Source organism: Orbicella faveolata, unplaced genomic scaffold (genome assembly GCF_042242905.1).
Source record: "Orbicella faveolata isolate gen_17 unplaced genomic scaffold, um_ofav_v1 contig_46, whole genome shotgun sequence".
NCBI lineage: Eukaryota > Metazoa > Cnidaria > Anthozoa > Scleractinia > Merulinidae > Orbicella > Orbicella faveolata.
The window spans coordinates 19190001-19209086 of NW_028301576.1; the positions used below are offsets into that span (position 1 = coordinate 19190001).

General features: G+C 42.2%; 1 protein-coding gene across 2 annotated transcripts in view; it reads left to right on the top strand.

Annotated features, from left to right (window-relative positions):
• LOC110041249 (uncharacterized) overlaps positions 1–15130 on the top strand; it is a 38893-nt gene extending 23763 nt beyond the window's left edge. For both annotated transcript variants that reach the window (XM_020746532.2, XM_020746531.2), the window contains exons 2-3: positions 11451–11711; positions 12077–15130. In XM_020746532.2, the coding sequence (XP_020602191.1) occupies positions 11451–11711; positions 12077–13356 (1541 nt within the window). In that variant the 3' untranslated portion in view covers positions 13357–15130. The remainder of the gene's footprint in view (positions 1–11450; positions 11712–12076) is intronic.
• The last annotated feature ends 3956 nt before the right edge of the window (positions 15131–19086 follow it).

The window sequence follows — 19086 nt, forward strand, 5'->3', positions numbered from 1 at the left end:
CAACAAATCAGTGATCTCGTTTCGTTTCTGACATTGACAATTTTTTGAGTTTTCGTTCGTCTTATGCTGTGTTTAGACTTGAACGGTTTACCGAGGTACCAGAGTTTACTTACCTAGGTAACATTTTCCGTGTGTAAACGCCAACTGATACTTTGGTAAATGCCGCAAAAGACAAAAGAAATACAACCGAGGTAAAAGTTGTAATTACCCTGTGATCAGGCATGGTTACAGTTGGTAATCAAGGTCAAGATGACAGATATATCCGCTTGTGGCGGCGTAATATTTCACTTCCCGCGGTGAGCAGATTGAGCGATTGTCGACAAAGCGTTTCTTTTTCAGTTTTGACTGGGCGATCATGGCAGATAACGTGGAAAGATTGGATCGATCTTCTTACAGCGAGCAATCCGTCACGTAAAAGAGAGCTTCGTAGTTTTCATTCTCAGTATTATTTACAACTTTCTCTAGGCAAACTTCGATCCTATGTTGTGTAATTATTGTCGATATATTTTGCCACCAGGCAGGGAGGATGCTGCATATACAACGTATCCATGCATACTCTGGGTATGATCAAGCAGCTGAATTTTCTCCGCAATATTATGGAATGAGGTCCTCACCTAAGAAAATGATGGCACCTCAATTTGCTCCTGTTCCACTGCGGTGGAATCCTCGTCCAAGTTCGATTTCATGACGTTGATAATGCAGCGCGCGCGAATGTTGCCCGGGGTATCCAATCGATGGAGTCGATAGTCCATGACAATCGATATCAATCGATTGATGTTGACGTTCACCTCAAAACGGCAAAGATGATAGCATTTGACGATGCACCTTATATTCAGTAAAGCCTCTACCCGGACGTCTTGCGTAGACATTATGACGCGGAAAGGCAATGACGGGCCAGTGAGTGATTCGAGTACACGCGCAACGGGGAATATTCTCTGCGTTGATAAGACTGGGTCGGAATTTGTTTTACCAATTTTGTCCCCAGGGCTTCCTAAATATTGCGGATGATCGGACAGGTAGCGTGCGTGGTCTGTTCGAGGTTGCTGAGCCAATCGATAGCAATCGATGAACGGTTTTTGTGTGGTTATCGATTGGTCATCGATTGGCCGATACCAATCGATACCAATTAACTAATTTTATCGATTGATATCGATTGATCGATTGAATTTTCAATCATCGGTTTCCATCGATTGGATACCCCGGGATGTTGAAAGATCAACTTGAGTTATTTGAGCCGGTATAAACACTGGACGAATGTACCAAGGTTAAGTAACATGACCTTAGTAACTGTTTACCTCGGTAAAAGCTCAAATGTAAACACAGCATTAAATTTTGAACAATTGCGTGATTAAGGCCTTTATTGTTAAGACACCTTTCAAACCGTCACTTAGAATATGTTTGGAGCATGTTTGGGGTAACATTTCACGATGAAGACTGCTCTCACATTCACCACGCGGACGCTTAGAGAAGATCAATTCGTAGTCAATTTAGCTCAAATACTAGTCGATTGTTTTTTGTTTTTTTTCCTTTTTTTTTTCTTTTTTCTTTTCTTTTTTTTTTTTTTTGTCGCTTTAAAAACTGGAACTGCACATAATATTAGTTTACCCGCTTGCCCTCGCAAATTTTCAACCGCTCATTTTCAACAGTGCTTCGTTGTGGAAAATGTTCACGTGCCGACAAAACTGATACATGTACATGTACGTAGTGCCCGTCAAAAATATTGCTCTTGCTTCGAAGTTCTAAGGGTATATACACGTGTAATAGCCGCATTGTTAAGATTTTCACCATTTCATTTATTTCCTCAAAAAGACCAGATCATTGCTACGTTGGCGAAACAAAATTGTGTGTCAACAAACTTTGCGACAAAAAGTACCCGGCGCAAATGCTTGAAGTAGCCGGTGACTTGCGCCGGGCGCCGGCTAATTTTGAAAACCCTGGTGATTCCAAGTTTTGCGCCTACTTTCGTCTGACAACACTAAGATCACCACGAGGTCTAACTTTAATATGTCTGATTCCCCGCAGTACCCAAAATCAGCTAAAATCTTTACCCTATTTATGACCAAAACGGCTGAAAAACCATACCCTTTGGAGCCGCAAATACCTATATAGCCCATATAAGGGAGTACCTCCCGGGGGGTCCTGTAAGGTGTTTTTGAGTAGCGCCTTTTGTTAATACCGCCAAATAATACCCCCACCAAAAGGTGCGAACAGCAACCATGAACTTAGCGTTTTCGAATGACAGCTTTTCACACACGCTGACAACAACGAGCAACGAGAAGTTAGCTCTAAACAAAACAAGCACAGTGCGGTAAGGCCCAGGTCGCACTAGAGCCAATTTTGTTTGCTTAAAATATTTCCAATATTTGGCGAGGAAAAAAATTGGCAAGTTCCACATTTTGGCAGTGGTCGCATTAAGCCAACATGCTGGAAAATGTTACTGATTGCAATATACGTAACAAGATCTGTATTTCTCAATATTCCTCGTTTGCCTTGAAATAACTCAGGCTGTAAAAAGCGTCAGATGGACCGGGTAAAAAATGATTTTGTCCCGCCATCGCACGCGCCAAACTGGACTAGCCTTCAAAGTTATTTTCTCGCCATAATTTTATTCAGGCATGTTTTAAAAAATATGACTGTTAATGGTTAAAATAACAAAATTGTTTGCTTTGCCAAAACTTGGAAGCCTCCGAGGCAGCACTTCAGCTTCTTTATCACTAAATCTGCCCCCGCTTTCTGATATTTCTGCCGATTGAAAACAATAATATTGAACATTTTTGTATGAACTAAAAATTATTTTTTTTGTAAACTATATCACTCATACTGTTCCAGTGCCTTAGGCCTCTTACCATGAATATGATCCAAACAATCAACCAAGTTAACTAAACCAACACATTCTGTTTAACTCATTCTATCACATGATATTCTTTACATAATACTCTCACGAAGCATTTACAGCAGAGCAGTTTACCAAAGGACGCAAAAAGTACTTTCTGGAAAAAATGTTGTATTGCCTTCATGGAAACTAATGTTTCTTTTACAAAAATTTCACTCCGTAGAACTTTATAGGGAAAAAAAGGTTAAAAATCTACAGCGAAACAAAAAATTCAGTCAAACTACTCTGCTGGTCCAATTTGATGCTGAAACAAACCGTTTGTCTTGATATACGAGCAAACCAATTTCGAAAGCAGAACGGAAGTCGATTTTTTTTCCGAGACGTAAACAGAAGTATCGCGTTACAGTCACCATATGTGCAAATTAAGTCGAGCTTTTTGGAGACAAACTAACTTCCGAGTTAGGATTTCGAGGTGGATTTTCGAGGTATGATTTCAAGGTGGATTTTCGAGTAAGGATGTAGAGTCGGTCTTTTCAAGATGGTTACCAGTAATCCAGCTGCAACGAATCGGCTAGTTTGTTTGTAAACCGTCTCGTAGATTTCCAGTCCAATGTAGCCAACAAAGGAAATCTTGAAGGGGTGGGGTTAATGTTTTGCCTTTTTATTGCGCGTTAACAGCTACATTTGAATCACGTGGTGCCAGAACGACCAAAAGGTGGAATAAACCTATACATCGAGCTCGAGAAACATAAGCTCGGTCAGATAGCTGCAAGAAACAAAAGAATGTTTCTGGAGAAACGTATAGCTTTCTCGAAGTAAAGCTACGGCGTCTCAGAAGAAAAACATACAAGGACAAATAAGATAATATCCGTGATAAGAATCTACCCACTATACTTGCAAACAGTTTTAATCACAGCCGGCCCGGCGTCACAATATAGAATGCAAGTAAGCAAAATTTTCACGGTAAATTTCATATTTTGTCCCTCGAAAGTAAACACTTGGAGACTTAAAAACATATCTTGCACTACAAATGAGCCTAAAAAAGGCATAAACACATGGCAAATTACAGGGGTGTCAAACATGGAGATAAGAGCGGAAATCATGCAGACCTATGACCTCTAAAACTTTTGCTGTAGCATGGTCTTACGGCTCAACTCTACTTAAAATTCCTCCATATAACATAACATGAAGTGCCCTTCATAAACACGAGTGAAGCAACAAAAAGGTCGAGTGTCCGAACAGAGAACGGCAAATGTACAAATGTCACAAACCGTAGAAGTCGTGTAGGCTTGTCAGCCCCATTTTACACTGATGTCACTGATTAGCCATCGAGTGCCTAGAAATCTAGAAAAAACTGCCGTCAAAGAAACACAAAATAACGAGGTCGAGCTTTAACAAATAAGGATCGAAAAGTACATTACGCCATTGCCTAGCTCTATCTTGATCAATAGGAGTCGTGTTTGACCTGTCAACCATTTAAATCATCAAACCACTAAAAATTTATTGGAAATCCCGCCAAAAAAAACCAAAAAATCCTAACTCGTAAATCCAACTCGAAAATCCAACTCGAAAATCCAACTCGAAAATCCAACTCGAAATCCAACTCGAAATCCAACTCGAAATCCTAACTCGGTAAATAGGCAGCCTAAGCTTTTTGACCTCAACGAAAACGCTGCAAAACAATTGCATTTACATTTGGATCCCTGCAAAGTCACCCAGCCGTCACATGAGCTCTACGCCACGTAGGATTACTCAATGCAAATAAGCGATCGGAATAAACGAGATGCCAAAGGTAAAACTGGCGATCGGAGGGGTAATTTAACACTGGCCTCGAATTTCTAGTATACTTCAGAATTTCTTACGATACCCTCTGAATTGTTTTTCTTCCAAAATCCATCTTCAGGATCTTTGAAATCGGTTTCAATTTTTCCTAGATGGGAGTCTCGGCCATTTCGAAGCGAATTCATTTGATCGCGCTAAAATCGTCATGCAGGCCATATTGCTGCACAATGTATTTGGAGAGTATTTTTTGAACTTGAAATGCTCCAGCTTTTCTTGTTTTGAATTGGATTTATTACGAAGTTAATAATAAATGATGTTGATTTAGTAAATGTTAAATCTACTCTGATCTACATGTGCAGCTGTAGCTGGTTTCGAAACGGGTTCTTATTCCGGTTGTAAGCCCCCTCGGATATAACCCCCTCCGTTAATAAGCTCATGTAAAAGGCCTTACGAAGTTGTATAAGCCCAGGGGCCCATTTCTCGAAAGTCCAGAAAAGTTTTCGAACCCCGAAAGCTCCAGTAAAATCTCAAACCTTATGATTACAGAACTGTTTTATTCACATATTCTTTTAACTACAGAGGTTTGTCGAGTTATTTGGGCTTACGATAGTCTTCCGTGAACAACACGTGTTTACTTCAAGACGCCATCTTTAATAACCAACATGCATCTCGCACGTAACTAACTTGAACAATACTTCATGTAAGCTAACACAACATCTCCCCCCATTGTTCAAGAGTATGTAGGGAACGAACTGAGCATGAGAAGACTGACAAACAATATGGAATCTTATAACACAGCGTCATCTCAAACTAAACCTAGATTCTCTCTAACTTTCAGCGATGGTTTTATAATTCTCTTAGGGCTAGTAGCAAGAATGGGTGTTACAGGGGGTACTTGAATGTCTCCCTTTGTAACGGGAATGTCCTTCCGAACAGGTGTTGCCGCTTTGTCCTCTGCGGGAACCTGGTTCACCATTGGTGTCGGTTGCTCATGTTGCTCCTGCTGATTTGGCAGTGGAGTAAGGTGAATACGGTTTCTTCTTATCGTGCTGGTCGGTGTTTCAACCTTATACGACCGAGGTGTTGATGCTGCTTCAATGACTTTTCCTGACCGCTGAAGGTCCTTGACGAAAACTTCAGTATCCGGTCCAATTGAAGGCAAGGGCTTGGCTTTGTGCCTGGTGTTGAACACTGTTTCCTGCTTCAATTTGCTCATGCTTTCTCGTGCACGCAGGTTGTCCAAGTCAGGCCACTGTGGGTTCAGCTGGGTGTGGAATAACGGAATGCTGTTCCTAATCCGTCTTCCCATCAGCAACTGGGCAGGAGAGAACTTGCATGCTAGTGGTGTTGAGCGATAGGCTAATAATGCTTTAGCAGGGTCTTTTTCCTTTGTTAGAAGATTCTTCACAGTTCTAACTCCACGCTCAACTTCTCCATTTGCTTGGGGAAATCGAGGACTACTTGTGCTCTGCTTGAATTCCCATTCCTTAGCAAAGTAAGAGAATTCTGCACTGTCAAACTGAGGACCATTGTCAGATCGCACTTGTTCTGGGATCCCATGTCTTGCAAATATCGACTTAAGTGCTCTAATGACCTCACTTGACTTTGTAGTCTTCTGCATGGCTGCTACTTCCACGTATCTTGAGAAGTAGTCTATAACAATAAGGTAGTCAGCACCTTTCAGCTCGAAGAGGTCTGTGGCTACGATTTGCCAGGGACGATCAGGTAAGGGTGTCGTGATAAGCGGTTCAGGCTTGTTGTCCCTTTGAAGAGCGCAAACTCTGCATTGTTGCACCAGATCCTGGATTTCTCGGCTGAGTCCTAGCCACCAGACAGAGTTTTTGGCCCGCTCACGACACTTAGTGATTCCCTGGTGTCCTTCGTGGATCTTATCCAGTATCTCAAGACGCATGGAAGAAGGGATCACGATCCTGGATGCTTTAAGCAGAATGTTTTGCACCACAGACACTTCACCCCTGCTTGACCAATAAGGTTTCATTGCATCGTTTAATGAATACTTGTCGGGCCATCCCTCACAGCAGTACACTGTGATCTGCCTGCAGACAGGATCCTCCTCCTGTGCTTCCATGATCTGCTGTAATCGTGCGTCTGAGGCAGGCAGTGATGAGATCACGCTTCCAATGTGTGCATGCATTTCGTCATCGTCAATTGTTGACTTCACTGTTTGGCTTCGGGGTTGGAGTCTTGAAAGCGCATCGGCTATGTACATCTTCTTTCCAGGAACATGCTTGATCTCCTTGAAGTGGAATCTCATGAGTCGCATTCTAAATCTTTGAATTCTTGGTGGAAGTTGATCCAGTGTGTGAGTACTCAGGAGTGGCACCAGGGGTTTATGGTCTGTTTCCACAGAGATTGATTTTCCCACAATGTACTCCCAGGATCGTTCACATGCCCATGTGAGCGCTAGGGCTTCTTTTTCGATTTGTGCATATCTGGTTACAGTGGGCGTCATCGCTCGCGATATGAATGAGACTGGTCGCCAGGAGTTGTCAGGTTGGAGTTGAAGAATTACCCCACCTAGGCCAAAGGATGAAGCATCAGCTGCCACTTTGGTTTCCTTGTTTGGATCGTACAGAGCCAGCACTGGAGCTCGTGTGAGGTCAGATTTGATCTGCTCAAATGCTTTCTGTTGGTCACTTCCCCATGTCCATTGGTTCCCTTTGTGAAGAAGGTCTCTGATGCTCTTTGTCTTGTCAGCGAGGTGCTCGGAAAACTTGCTTAGTTGGTTCACCATGCCAAGAAATGTCCTCACTTCTTGCACGTTCTGAGGTGGCGGTAGGTCTGCAATTGCTTGTAGCTTTTCAGGATCTGCCTCAATTCCACTGAAGCTTATAACGTGTCCAAGGAACTTGACTCTGTCTGTGCTGAACTGGCATTTACCTAGGTTAAGTGTCACGCCAGCTTCAACCAGACGCTTGAGTACTGCTTCTAATCTCTGATCGTGTTCAGTCTCATCTTTGCCATGGACTAAAACGTCATCTATGTTGCATTCCACGCCATCTAATCCCTGGAGGATCTGACTCATATTCTTCTGGAATTTCTCAGAACCAGAACTGATTCCGAAGGGCAACACATTGAAACAGAAACGGCCCCATGGAGTGATGAATGTTGTCAGTGGTCTTGATTCCCACGCTAGCTTTATCTGCCAGAATCCTGAGTTGGCGTCAAGTTTAGAGAACAGTCTGGAACCTGCCAATCTTGCGAGAGTTGTGTCTACTGCTGGAAGTGGATGGTTCTCTCTCTTGACGTACTCATTCAGCTTGCTCAGGTCGACGCAGACCCTGACCTTGCCATTGCTCTTCGGGGTCACCACCATGGGAGCGCACCAATCAGTGGGTTGGTCAACTCTGGATATGACTCCTGTCTACAACATCCTGTCTAACTCTTCTTTTGTTTTCTGATACAAGGGGAAGGGTACTTTCCTTGGAACTGACACTTGGAAAGGTTTAGCATCCTCTTTGAGTGTGGTACGGTAACTGTCCTTCATGACACCTAGTCCTTTGAACAACTTGGGGTATTTGTCTGCTACTTTATTCTTGTAGTCATCACTGCTCAGGCTGTCAAGTCTGCTTATCAGCTTTAGAAGTTCAGCTGGCTTTCTTCCTAGCAAAGGTCGCTCCAAATCTTCTATTACATACACTTGCTCCTTAGCAATCCTATCTTGCACTTGCAACTCTGCTATGAAAGTTCCTAGACAGCTCAGTTTCTGTTTACATGGACTCATGAGTAGCCTGGTGGTCCTGCTAAGTGATGGAACTGGTTGCAAACTGTGATACAGGATAGGTGGAATTACTGTTACATCCGCACCGGTATCCAATTTAAATTCTGCTTGCAGTCCATTCAATGAAACTTTAGCTTTCCATGAATCTTCTGTACTTCTTTGGGCAGCAGATAGTTCAGTGAGTTCACCTAGGAAGAACTCTCCTTCTTCTTGCCTCCCAGGAAAATTCACTTCACCCACTCTCTTGTCTGATTGAGATCTGCAGGCCTTCGCCCAATGTCCTACTTTGGAGCACTTGTTACATTTCGATTCTCTGGCTGGACATAGTCTCTTTGGGTGTAGTTGACCCATGCACCTTGAACATTGTGCTTCAGGAGTCTTCCCATTTTTAGACTTGGGTGGTTTCTTTTTCTTCTTCATATCTTCTTTTCCCTTTCCTTTGGACAAACGATCAACATGCGCTGATGGTGGGTCAGATTTGGTTTCCTGTAGGAACGTTTGCTGCTTTTTAACTGTCTCCGACTGCCTGGTTTTTGTAATTGCTTTCTCTAAAGTCAGCTTGGAATCCAGTTGCAGTTGTTCAGAGAGCTTCTTGTCTTTTATCCCTACCACGATTCTATCTCGGATGAGATCGTCTCTTAGTGTTCCAAATTCGCAGTATTCAGCAAGACAATACAAATCTGTTATGAAATTATCCACTGACTCACCATCTTGTTGACTTCTCAGGTTGAACTTGGCTCTTTCAAATATTACGTTTCTCTTTACCACAAAATGAGCTTCAAACTTGCCTTTCACTACATTGTACTCCTTTGCTTCTTCAGTTGTCAGTCCGAATGACACTACGATGTCGTCCGCTTCTTCGCCCATCGAATAAATCAAAGTATTCACTTGGCTCTCGCCGTCCTTTTGGTCGAGTGCAGTCGCTTTTCGGAATCGTTCGAAACGCTTGATCCAACGTGACCATTCTTCGGGTTTGAAGTTGAACTTTTCAGGTGGTGGAACTTGGTAACTCGCCATGGGTATTTGTTGAACCATGGGCTGCTGTACAGCTGCGGCGACTTGTGGTTGTGCGGCTGGTTGTGCGGCGTGAGCGCCAGCTTCGTTCGGCTCTTCAACTACCTGAGGTTGTTCAGCTTGAATTCCGGCCTCGTGTGCACCTTGGTCTCCCATGTTTCCGTTTTGTCTGTTTCTTCTTCAGTTTAAAGGCTATTGGGAACTTCCCGCTGCCACCATGTCGAGTTATTTCGGCTTACGATAGTCTTCCGTGAACAACACGTGTTTACTTCAAGACGCCATCTTTAATAACCAACATGCATCTCGCACGTAACTAACTTGAACAATACTTCATGTAAGCTAACACAACAAGGCTCCCTTCATACAAGAAGTTTCAGGCGTATACACTCCTCCGTTTTTAAATACAGATGAACTAAAACTGGCTTTACAGGCCCGTAATGTTTCCGGGGCTTTCGGGAAACGGGCCCCAGGGCTTATAAGCTACAGTTTACCGTAGACGATTTGCCGAAAGCCTCGGTGTCATGTTGAAATTGTGATATATCGCACGTCGGTTATTCGATCACTACTTGAAGTTTTTTTTTTTTTTTTGAGTTTTTTTTTTCCAACTGTTTCAATAGATATTCATTTTATTCAACGATTCAGGTATCCTTTTTCTGTCGTTTTAGCGCTTCTTCATACCATTTGAGCGAATGGCGTCTAACGGTCTTTGGAGCGTAAGTTCGAATGGGCCACATTCGATGGCTTCGAGGCTTTCAGGACAAAATTGCAAATTTTTTGTTTTTTTTGTCCCCCAATTCCCAAACAAGGCTTGGATACAAAGAAAACACCTCCAAATATAGAAGTTTGTCCTGAAAGCCTTGGAGCCATGTTAGAATATTGGCCTATTGTTTCGCTTGTAGGAAACCGCATCAAGTGACGTCATTACGGCGTTAATTTTTCCTCGTTCGGTGGCTGCTTGTTTTGGTTTCAGAGGGGGAATTTGTCGACAAATATTTCATCTAGCAGAGCTTGTGTCTTCAGGACCAGAACCAAAAATAAATTATTATCAATGATCGTATGCATAATTGCGTGCGTAGCTATGCCTCGCTACCATTCTTCACCATTCGGCTAATGGCACTCTACCTCGTCCTCAGTGCCCTCCTTAGATGGACCACTTTACGCCTTGTGCCGCATGGCCATCACACCCCTCGCTCCTTATTTCCCGCCCTTAACCGTCGAAATGCATCGTCACGTGGTAACTAGCCAGGAGGACTTGTTAATACGAGTACCACTGGTTCATAATCTGATCTAGTCGTTAATTATAGCAACAGCTTATTCCTTCCTTCATGCATTGATTTCTTTGATTGATAGATTCATTCATTCATTTGTTCGTCCCTTTGTTCCTTCGCTTGTTCGTTCTTTCGTTCGTGCATTGATTCGTTTATTCGTTCATCGATTCGTTTATTCGTTCATCGATTCGTTTATTCGTTCATTGATTGATTGATTGATTGATTCCATCCTTCGTTCGCTTCCTTGTTCGTTCCTTCGTTCGTTTATTGCTGCGTTTGTGCGTTTCTTCGTCTGTGCTCATTTATGTCATTCACTCATTTAAATTGGCAAAACATGGAAAGAAATTAATGGTGTGTGTATGTTTGCTGTGTTTAAATCAGTAGCGCATAAAAATTCCAATTGTTTTCGCAAGTTCGATTTTCGACAATTTTAATCGCGGCTACCAGTTTAGTTTTATGAACCCAAACTGTTGCGCATTCCTCGTAGTTTATCGATAACCAGAAGACATTTTTTTCTCCTCCTTTGACATCGAAGATATATTAGGGGTGGACCATTTGATTTTTGAGGGAGGGGACAAGTGTTTTTGAAAAAATATATATATATATCCTGCAAACATACTTATACCCCCAAAAATTCATGTACACACGACCACTGCCCGAAAAAAATCCACTCACATTCAGTCAGCCGAAAAAAGCTTTTCGCACCTCTACCAACTATGGTTACACGGAGAAAGAAATACCATGCATACGCAACTGAATCCCGAGGAAAAAAATTCTTTTTTCTTTTCTTTTCTTTTTTTTTTTTTTGTAGATGTTTTTACTGGAAGTGCATCGGTAGATTACGACTTCATCAGAGTAGATGTCGAAACGTCTTCGGGCGAGACGAAATCAGACGTACATATGCACGTGTTTCCCAAAAAGGAAGTTCTCGAGCGACCAACGAAGCCTGGAGGTATTCCACTGAATGTGGCTTTGATCATGTTCGACTCTACTTCAGCTGCTAATTTTAGAAGAAAAATGCCAAACACTTTGGAATATCTGACCAAGAATCTCGATTCATTGTTAATGGAAGGTAAGCCCCTTTACACTCTTTTTATCGAAACCTAAAGAAAACCACATCGGCAACAGCAATGAGAACGTAACCAAACACAAGGTTTGATGAGCAGAACAATGGCTATGCGCGTACGTTATAAATCTTTGCACGTAATCATTTCGTAACCGTCCTCTGCGACTAAAACGACAACTTATAATGACCAAGTTCTGTGTTGTTTGAGGAATGTGATCCACGGCAGCTAATTTTTTGTATTTCTTTTTTTCGGATTATTCAACGAATGATCTAGCTATTTTGTGAAACGGCAAAACTGTTCTGACCTGGGGAGGTACCCCCTGGTTAATTTTTGCTTGCACGGCGGTGACTTTTGATTGTTTGATTGACAGGTGAGACGATCGTGGGAGATGGAACCACCGCTCAACTGTGCGCAATGCTTACTGGGGTCGACGAGAGAAAGCAACCGGAAGCTCGGCGGAGAATAAGTTCTTCTAAACCCGTGGACAGCTGGAGGTGGATTTTTAAAAACTATAAAGAAAAGGGATACGCTACCATGTTCTCGGAAGACTCACCTTCCTTGGCATCGTTCAATTATCGTTTCCACGGCTTTCAAGACCCGCCGACGGATCATTTCGCCCGCCCATTTTGGATCGAGACTGATAAACTTATAAAGTCACATTGTGTTAACAACCGACCATCTCATGACATGTCTTTGAAATACCTGTTGAGTTTCTTCCGCAGATACAAAGACAGACCAAAGTTTGGGTTCTCATCCCACGCCGTAATTTCACACAACGACATAAACACCATCGGCTACGCAGATGAATATCTAAAAGCGTTTTTGGAAACGTTTAAGGAAGAATCATTCCTGAACAACACTATACTGATTATTTTCGCCGACCACGGAGCGCGGTATTCAGAGTTGAGGAAAACAATTCAAGGTAAACTGGAAGAGAGGTTTCCATTCATGTCAATCACAACACCGAAATGGTTTCGTGAGAAGCACACAGACCTCTACAATAACCTCGTGCATAACTCCCGCGTTCTAACATCGCCATTTGATGTTTATGCTACATTGCGCCACATCTTGTCATACCCACAATACCCCAGCGAGATTATAACCGGTCAAAGCTTGTTTACCCGGATTGAGGAGAGAAATCGCACTTGTGCTAGCGCTGGCGTAGAAGATCATTGGTGTCCATGCCTTGATTTGGAACCTGTGTCAATTGATGAGCCGGCAGTTAAAGAATCAGCGGCAGCTGTACTGGGATACATCAACGATCTGACGTCAAAGAGTGATGAATTATCAAAGTTGTGTCAGCGGTTAGTTTTGAAGGAGATAAAGACCGCGTTCCGTGAGATGCCTAAAGAAGCCATGCAGAGGTTTCGAGACACGAAGCACGCTGCAAACGATGAATGTGATTTCTGCGTGGCAGTGATGGGTGATAAAGCTGAGAACACTCTCGTTAGAGACACATTGTATCAGCTTCAAATTCTCACATCTCCGAATGAAGGATTTTATGAGGCCTCTGTTAGAATGACGAAAGGTGTTTTTCTAATTGCAGAGGATATCAGTCGAATTGACGCTTACAAAGACCAGCCATATTGTATAATGGAAACTTATCCTCTTTTGCGTAAATATTGTTACTGTTCTCCAAGATCGGCGTAATAGAAAACATGTGCGAGGTGTAATTTTTTTCTTCTGGGATAACCATGGCATAAAGTGCTTGTGATTTTGTAGGGAGGTTTTTTTTTTTTGCAATATTGTCGACGGTCACGAAAACGCACGCCATGAAAAAATTAATGGACAAAGAGATGCATTGCATGAACAACTGTGACGAACGCCGCTGTTCACAAATTTGTACAGGTCAAATACCTGTGACATTTTGCACGAAGAAAAACTGGAACACGATAGCTGTTTAGGGAAATGTTCGGAATCGTACCTAAAATCGTCAATTGTGGATTTTAAGCTGCGCGTTAAGAATTGTTAGGCCATACAAAGCCTGAATTTTAGGTGTCTGCTCTGTTCGTCTCACCACAGAGTCGCCTTCGTGAATGTGTACGTGGAATGAACGAGTTACAGCACTTAGAAACAAAGCTGAGCTAGTTTACTAACTTATATGTTACTTTAATCAAGGATAGATCAATTTAATGTATTTAATTACGCGGGCCTCCACTCTCCTTCCTGTTAGCTCAAGGAGTCTCTGGATTGCCGGCTCTAGGTAGAATTGCTGTCGAAATAGTTTAATTTATCATATATATTTAATTGAGGTAAACTTGGTAACAACTGGATAATTTTGCCGCACACGACCTGCTTTTCACTAAGAATGAGCCCTGGATCTGAAATAGACAAGTAGACGTCGGATGGTATCTCGAATAAACAGGAGCGTTTAATTAAACTCGAGCTTACAGACCCGGAGTTTATTTCAACCGAACGTTTGTTCGGAGCCCGACGCTTAGTCGAGAAAATACAGTACATGTTTCGTCTGCAGCGACTGGCAAATTCCAAAACGAGACGAAACAAAACGAGCTCTAGGCGTGTCGCGACAAACTAGTGGGTGGGACTACTTTACAGGTCGTCTTCAAGGGTAGACAAGTAAACCACGGAAAACCAAAGTTGACGGTTATCGGCGATTTATTACATCAACATAAACGATCGTAAACTGAAATAACAGTATGTAACGAATTTCTATCAATTTAGCGGAAAAGTTGCGTAACAAATAGTCAAAACTTACACGAGACAAACTAACGATTTGGAATCGACAACATAACGAAATTGAATAACAATATATCAAAAAATAGCCAGCGTAAATACTACGCTAAGATACTAAATAAGATTCGATACAGAAGTACACAACAAAAGGAACTAATTAACAGCTCAATGTTTTCGAGCCTAAAAGGTGGGCGTTCACTCTAGTAACGTTCAGAACACTTTCTAATTTAGTCAATTATAAATCAATCAACATTGTACAAATGTTCCTTTGTATTCCTTCGCCCATAGTTATAAAAAACGTAACCTAATCAAAATGACAAAGGTACTCACATATCGGTCCCGCTTGAGCCAAGGGTTAGGAAATCAAAAAGCATCAAGAGTTCAAGGTTGACAAGACCACGCGAGATGGAAAGAAAAACTAATTTAAAGGGACGCTAACTCAGCTTTTATATGCGCGTGGTGACGCTTAAAGGTCCGATTACAAACCAATAAAAAGAAGTAAACATTGTAACTACGTTCGTAACTAAGATAAAGAGAGTTATTAACTAATCAAAATTGACCTTTGTCTAGTGTCCTTAACAGTACATCTCAAATAAACAAGAAAATCGGTTTTTCAATTAACTCTAAATAAAAAATGTAGTAAAAACGTTGGGACACGTCAGAGTTAAAAATGCGCCATGGTAGTTAAATTACGGTAATAAACACATGCAACAGTTTGCTCCTACGCTGACTTTGTTGTTTGCAGGCTCATTTCTGCATTACTTTGGGTGAATACCGACCAGAAAAATCTGCGACTAGGTATCGCTAAAATTCTGAGGCAAATACCTTATGCAGTAGGTCATTTCCGGGTTACCTGCTACCTCTTTTTGAAAACGAGTCCTTGCGAAACCTGTCATTTAAAGATCACTGATTTGCATGAAAATGAAACTGGGAACACATTTTCAAATGAATGGTTTCAGACGAAGACTTGTTTTTTTTGACACAGAGGTAAAAGGCACCTCGGCGGGGATGGGGGGTGTGTGGAGACTGGCTTATTTCAATCTTTTCTCACCAAAAAAAAAACACTGTCAACCTGTAATAATCAAACTTTGAGGCTTTTCCTATAAATTATCAGGGAGCATTTTAGTGTGTCGATTGTTGGTCACGCGACTTGACGTTTCTATGACAACTATGTTTTCAAAGGGTGGTTCACACAAATTTGAAGACGAATTTTCTGTTTTAGTTCGAATTTGGACTTAACGACGATTTTATACCAAAATCTTCACATTTCTTATAAACATATTTTTCTGAGTTTTTGGAATCAATATTGGACTAGCCTCTTCTTGGCCTCCAATTAATTAGGGTGCGCAGCGCGATAAAACGGCGGGGCGAAAAAAGGAGTTGTAGCAAGAGGCTTGGTGCGAGGCTTCGCAGCAAGCTAGAATCGAGGTTCACGCGCCGCGCTCCTCGCCTATTTTCGCGCTGCGCCCCATTTTGGCATTTGTGACGTCATGATTGATCCGTGACTAACACTACAGCAAACAAGCTCGGATATACGCAACTTACCATGAGAGTTTGATAACCTTTAATTGAATACCTTTGGAGATATATGGGGGGCATTTTGTGCCCACTTCCTTTCCCTCTTCCTCGCCCCGCCACCAAAAAAAAGGCTCATGACGGAAGAAAAAGCAAACGCAACTCCAACGACGCGCTCTAGCTTCTGGCAGCTAGAAAATAGAAAAGTGGAGGCGCGGTGGCCTCATGGTTAGTCCACTCGACTCCGGATCGAGCGACCCGGATTCAAGCCCTGGCCAGGAACATTCTCTTGTGTTCTTAGGCAAGACACTTTACTCACACAGTGCCTCTCCTCCACTCAGATGTATAAATGAGTACCGGCGAATTTAATGCTGGGGGTAACCCTGCGATGGACTAGCATCCCATCCAGGGGGAGTAGAAATATTACTAGTGGCTTCATGCTACAGAAACTGGGATAAGCTCCGGCCTGATGGGCCGCTTGTTTGGAGACTTTAGCTAAGACTAGTAGTAATCGTAGATTAAAGAGTGCGTTCGAGTTTTGGTAGGCTTGGTATGTTAAAACATCAAAAATTCTAGGGACAGCATTTTGTGCCTGAGCTGTTAGGTAGACATGAAATTGGTCTCCCTTCAGCAGGGACGAAAACAAGTGAATTGATCGCAAAGCACGTGCATACGAGAGGGTTTGTTCTCGTTTATACATGTATTGTGTAATCTTATACATAAGTCTGTGTTTTATACCCAGTCCGTAGTCCGTAGTCTGCAGTCCGCCGTCCGCCGTCCGCCGTCCGCCGTCCGTCGTCAGCCGTTCGCCGTTCGCCGTCTACAGTCCGCCGTCCGCCGTCCGTAATGCGTGTTTTATACTGACCGTGTAAATCGACACCAACCATGTTTACATGTTCAGTCGGTATGCGGGACGACGTGCTTTTAGTACCAAAACTAGGACAATTATCTTGTTTACGAACACGACTGTGAATCGCCTTAGCTTTGGGGTAACAGCTACAGGGCATTTTCACTTCCGAAACAATGAAACGGTGGACATGTTCGTGTACCAAAGCGACCCTGCGGGAGTTGAACTCATCAGTCGTTGGGTTAAGATTACATAGTTTGCGCACAAAACTCTTGGCCAGCGAAGTGAAACTCATTTCCTCCTTTGATTTATTCAGCAGAAAGCAGCTTTGGTTTCGGTCGAAGAGAAGAGGTTACACAACACGCAGCCAAACTACAGCTTTCTGTTCGTACGAAAAGTCGTACACATATCGTGGAGACGTGTTTACAAGGCTTTTAAATGCCATTAACACTAACTTCGAACTTTAAATAAACAACTTATCCGCTACAGTCTTCAATAAGCTACCTCGAAAAGTCGTACACATTTCGTGAAGACATGTCTACAAGGTTATTAAATGCCATTAACACTGACTTCGAACTTTAAATAAACAACTTCAGTATCCGCTACAGTCCACAATAAGCCTCCTCGACACTCGAAAGTCCGTAATATTGCATAACACTAGGAAGAAAGCACATGGACATGACATCATTCGCCCCAGAAGAATTTTTTTTGGGGGGAGGGGGGTGGGGGGGCAAATAGATAGATAGCTAGGTAGATAAATACACAGTTCTCGAATTTTTATGCATTACGCCATTAGAACTGCGTTCTATCGAACGCAGTAAGATGAATGTAGATGATGGCAAAAAGTTATCACTGTAGGCGATGTCTTCTGGGATAGCTTTAGCCTAACAGCTTTAGAAACATGTAAATTTAAACTAGTAGTAATCAAAGATCATGAGTGCGTTCGACACCGTCACTTTCATATATATACCTTAAATGAGTTAACTAGCTGACTTTCAACCTCTGTCTGTTGCTAAAATCAACATTTTTCATGAACAACCGAGGTTGTACAGAGACAGATATAGTGTCAAAGTCCACGCCAGTGAAGAGGTCCCCTGTCTAGACTACGATGGCCGATTTGTTGTTCAAAACGTTTCTTGACGGCGCCAGTTTCCGTAGACTCGCAAAAATAGTAGGCCTTCAAAATTTCATGTTTGGACGTAAACTCAGCATGAATTCATTTTCAGTTTCATTTTCATTTTCATGAATTCAAAACGTAAACAAAAGAACAAGCTTAAACTCTGGCCTCAGGCGGTGTTAGACACAACTCTCAAAGCATGCCGGGAGAAATTTTCCCTGCAGCTCATTTTCATCTGATCGCTGAACGGCAAACATTTCCACGCGCTGATGGTGATGTGGAAGTATGACTTATAGGAGGTTCGTTCGCATCCGATGCTGAAAGAAATCTGGAATGACATCCATGTGAAATGTTCCGCACGCCAAGTAATAGCTGTAGATGACTTCTGCTCGATTTACAAAGCCACCAGTTTCAGTGCTAAACAGATGATTTTAGGAATCGAAGCTTCGCGGTTCGTCGAATCTCTACGGTTGAAAGATAAATTATTTCCGTTTCTGATCTCTTCGAATTCGATCTTAACTTGCCGGAATTGAACCTACCTTCGGCACTTTCCTTCTTAGATATCTCGACTTGTGTGTGAAGTGTATCAGTGTATCGCTGGCCAATAACATGATTGTTGACAGATATTATGTTTTCGTCCGACGACAAGAGAGCTGAGAAGTAAACCCTACGAAAAAAAGGTTGAATAATTCGAAATCAAAGCAACGTTTTGTCCTTGAAAACTTGTGTAAAGCTTGATTAATCGAGTTTCGCCCGCTGTATTTCCTTATTAACCAAAAGGAATCATAAACAACTTGCTAATGAGCTGTGGCTCTTTCAAAATAACAAAAATAATTTGCAATAAATGGAATTAAAAAACTAGGAGCTTAATGGGAGAAGTAGGGTATGTTTTGCTCAATGTAAGTGGTAAAAAATAATTGTATTCGTCCCCTGTGCCAGGTGACACTTCCAGCAAATTCTTGTTCAACTTACAAATCCAAGATTAAATATGCACTGTGTGGAATCCATTTTGTAGACAATGGGATAACACGATTTTGGTCTTATTCAACTTCCTTGAATGCGTTTAAAGTAAAAGGCCTACAAATGACTTTGCCTCAGACATTGCCACTGGATATATCAATGTTCAAACTGATGAGAGTTTGAGATTTCTATTCGCCTAGTGCTTAGGTGTTGGATGTAACTTGTATCTGCTCAAAGTGTCCATTCC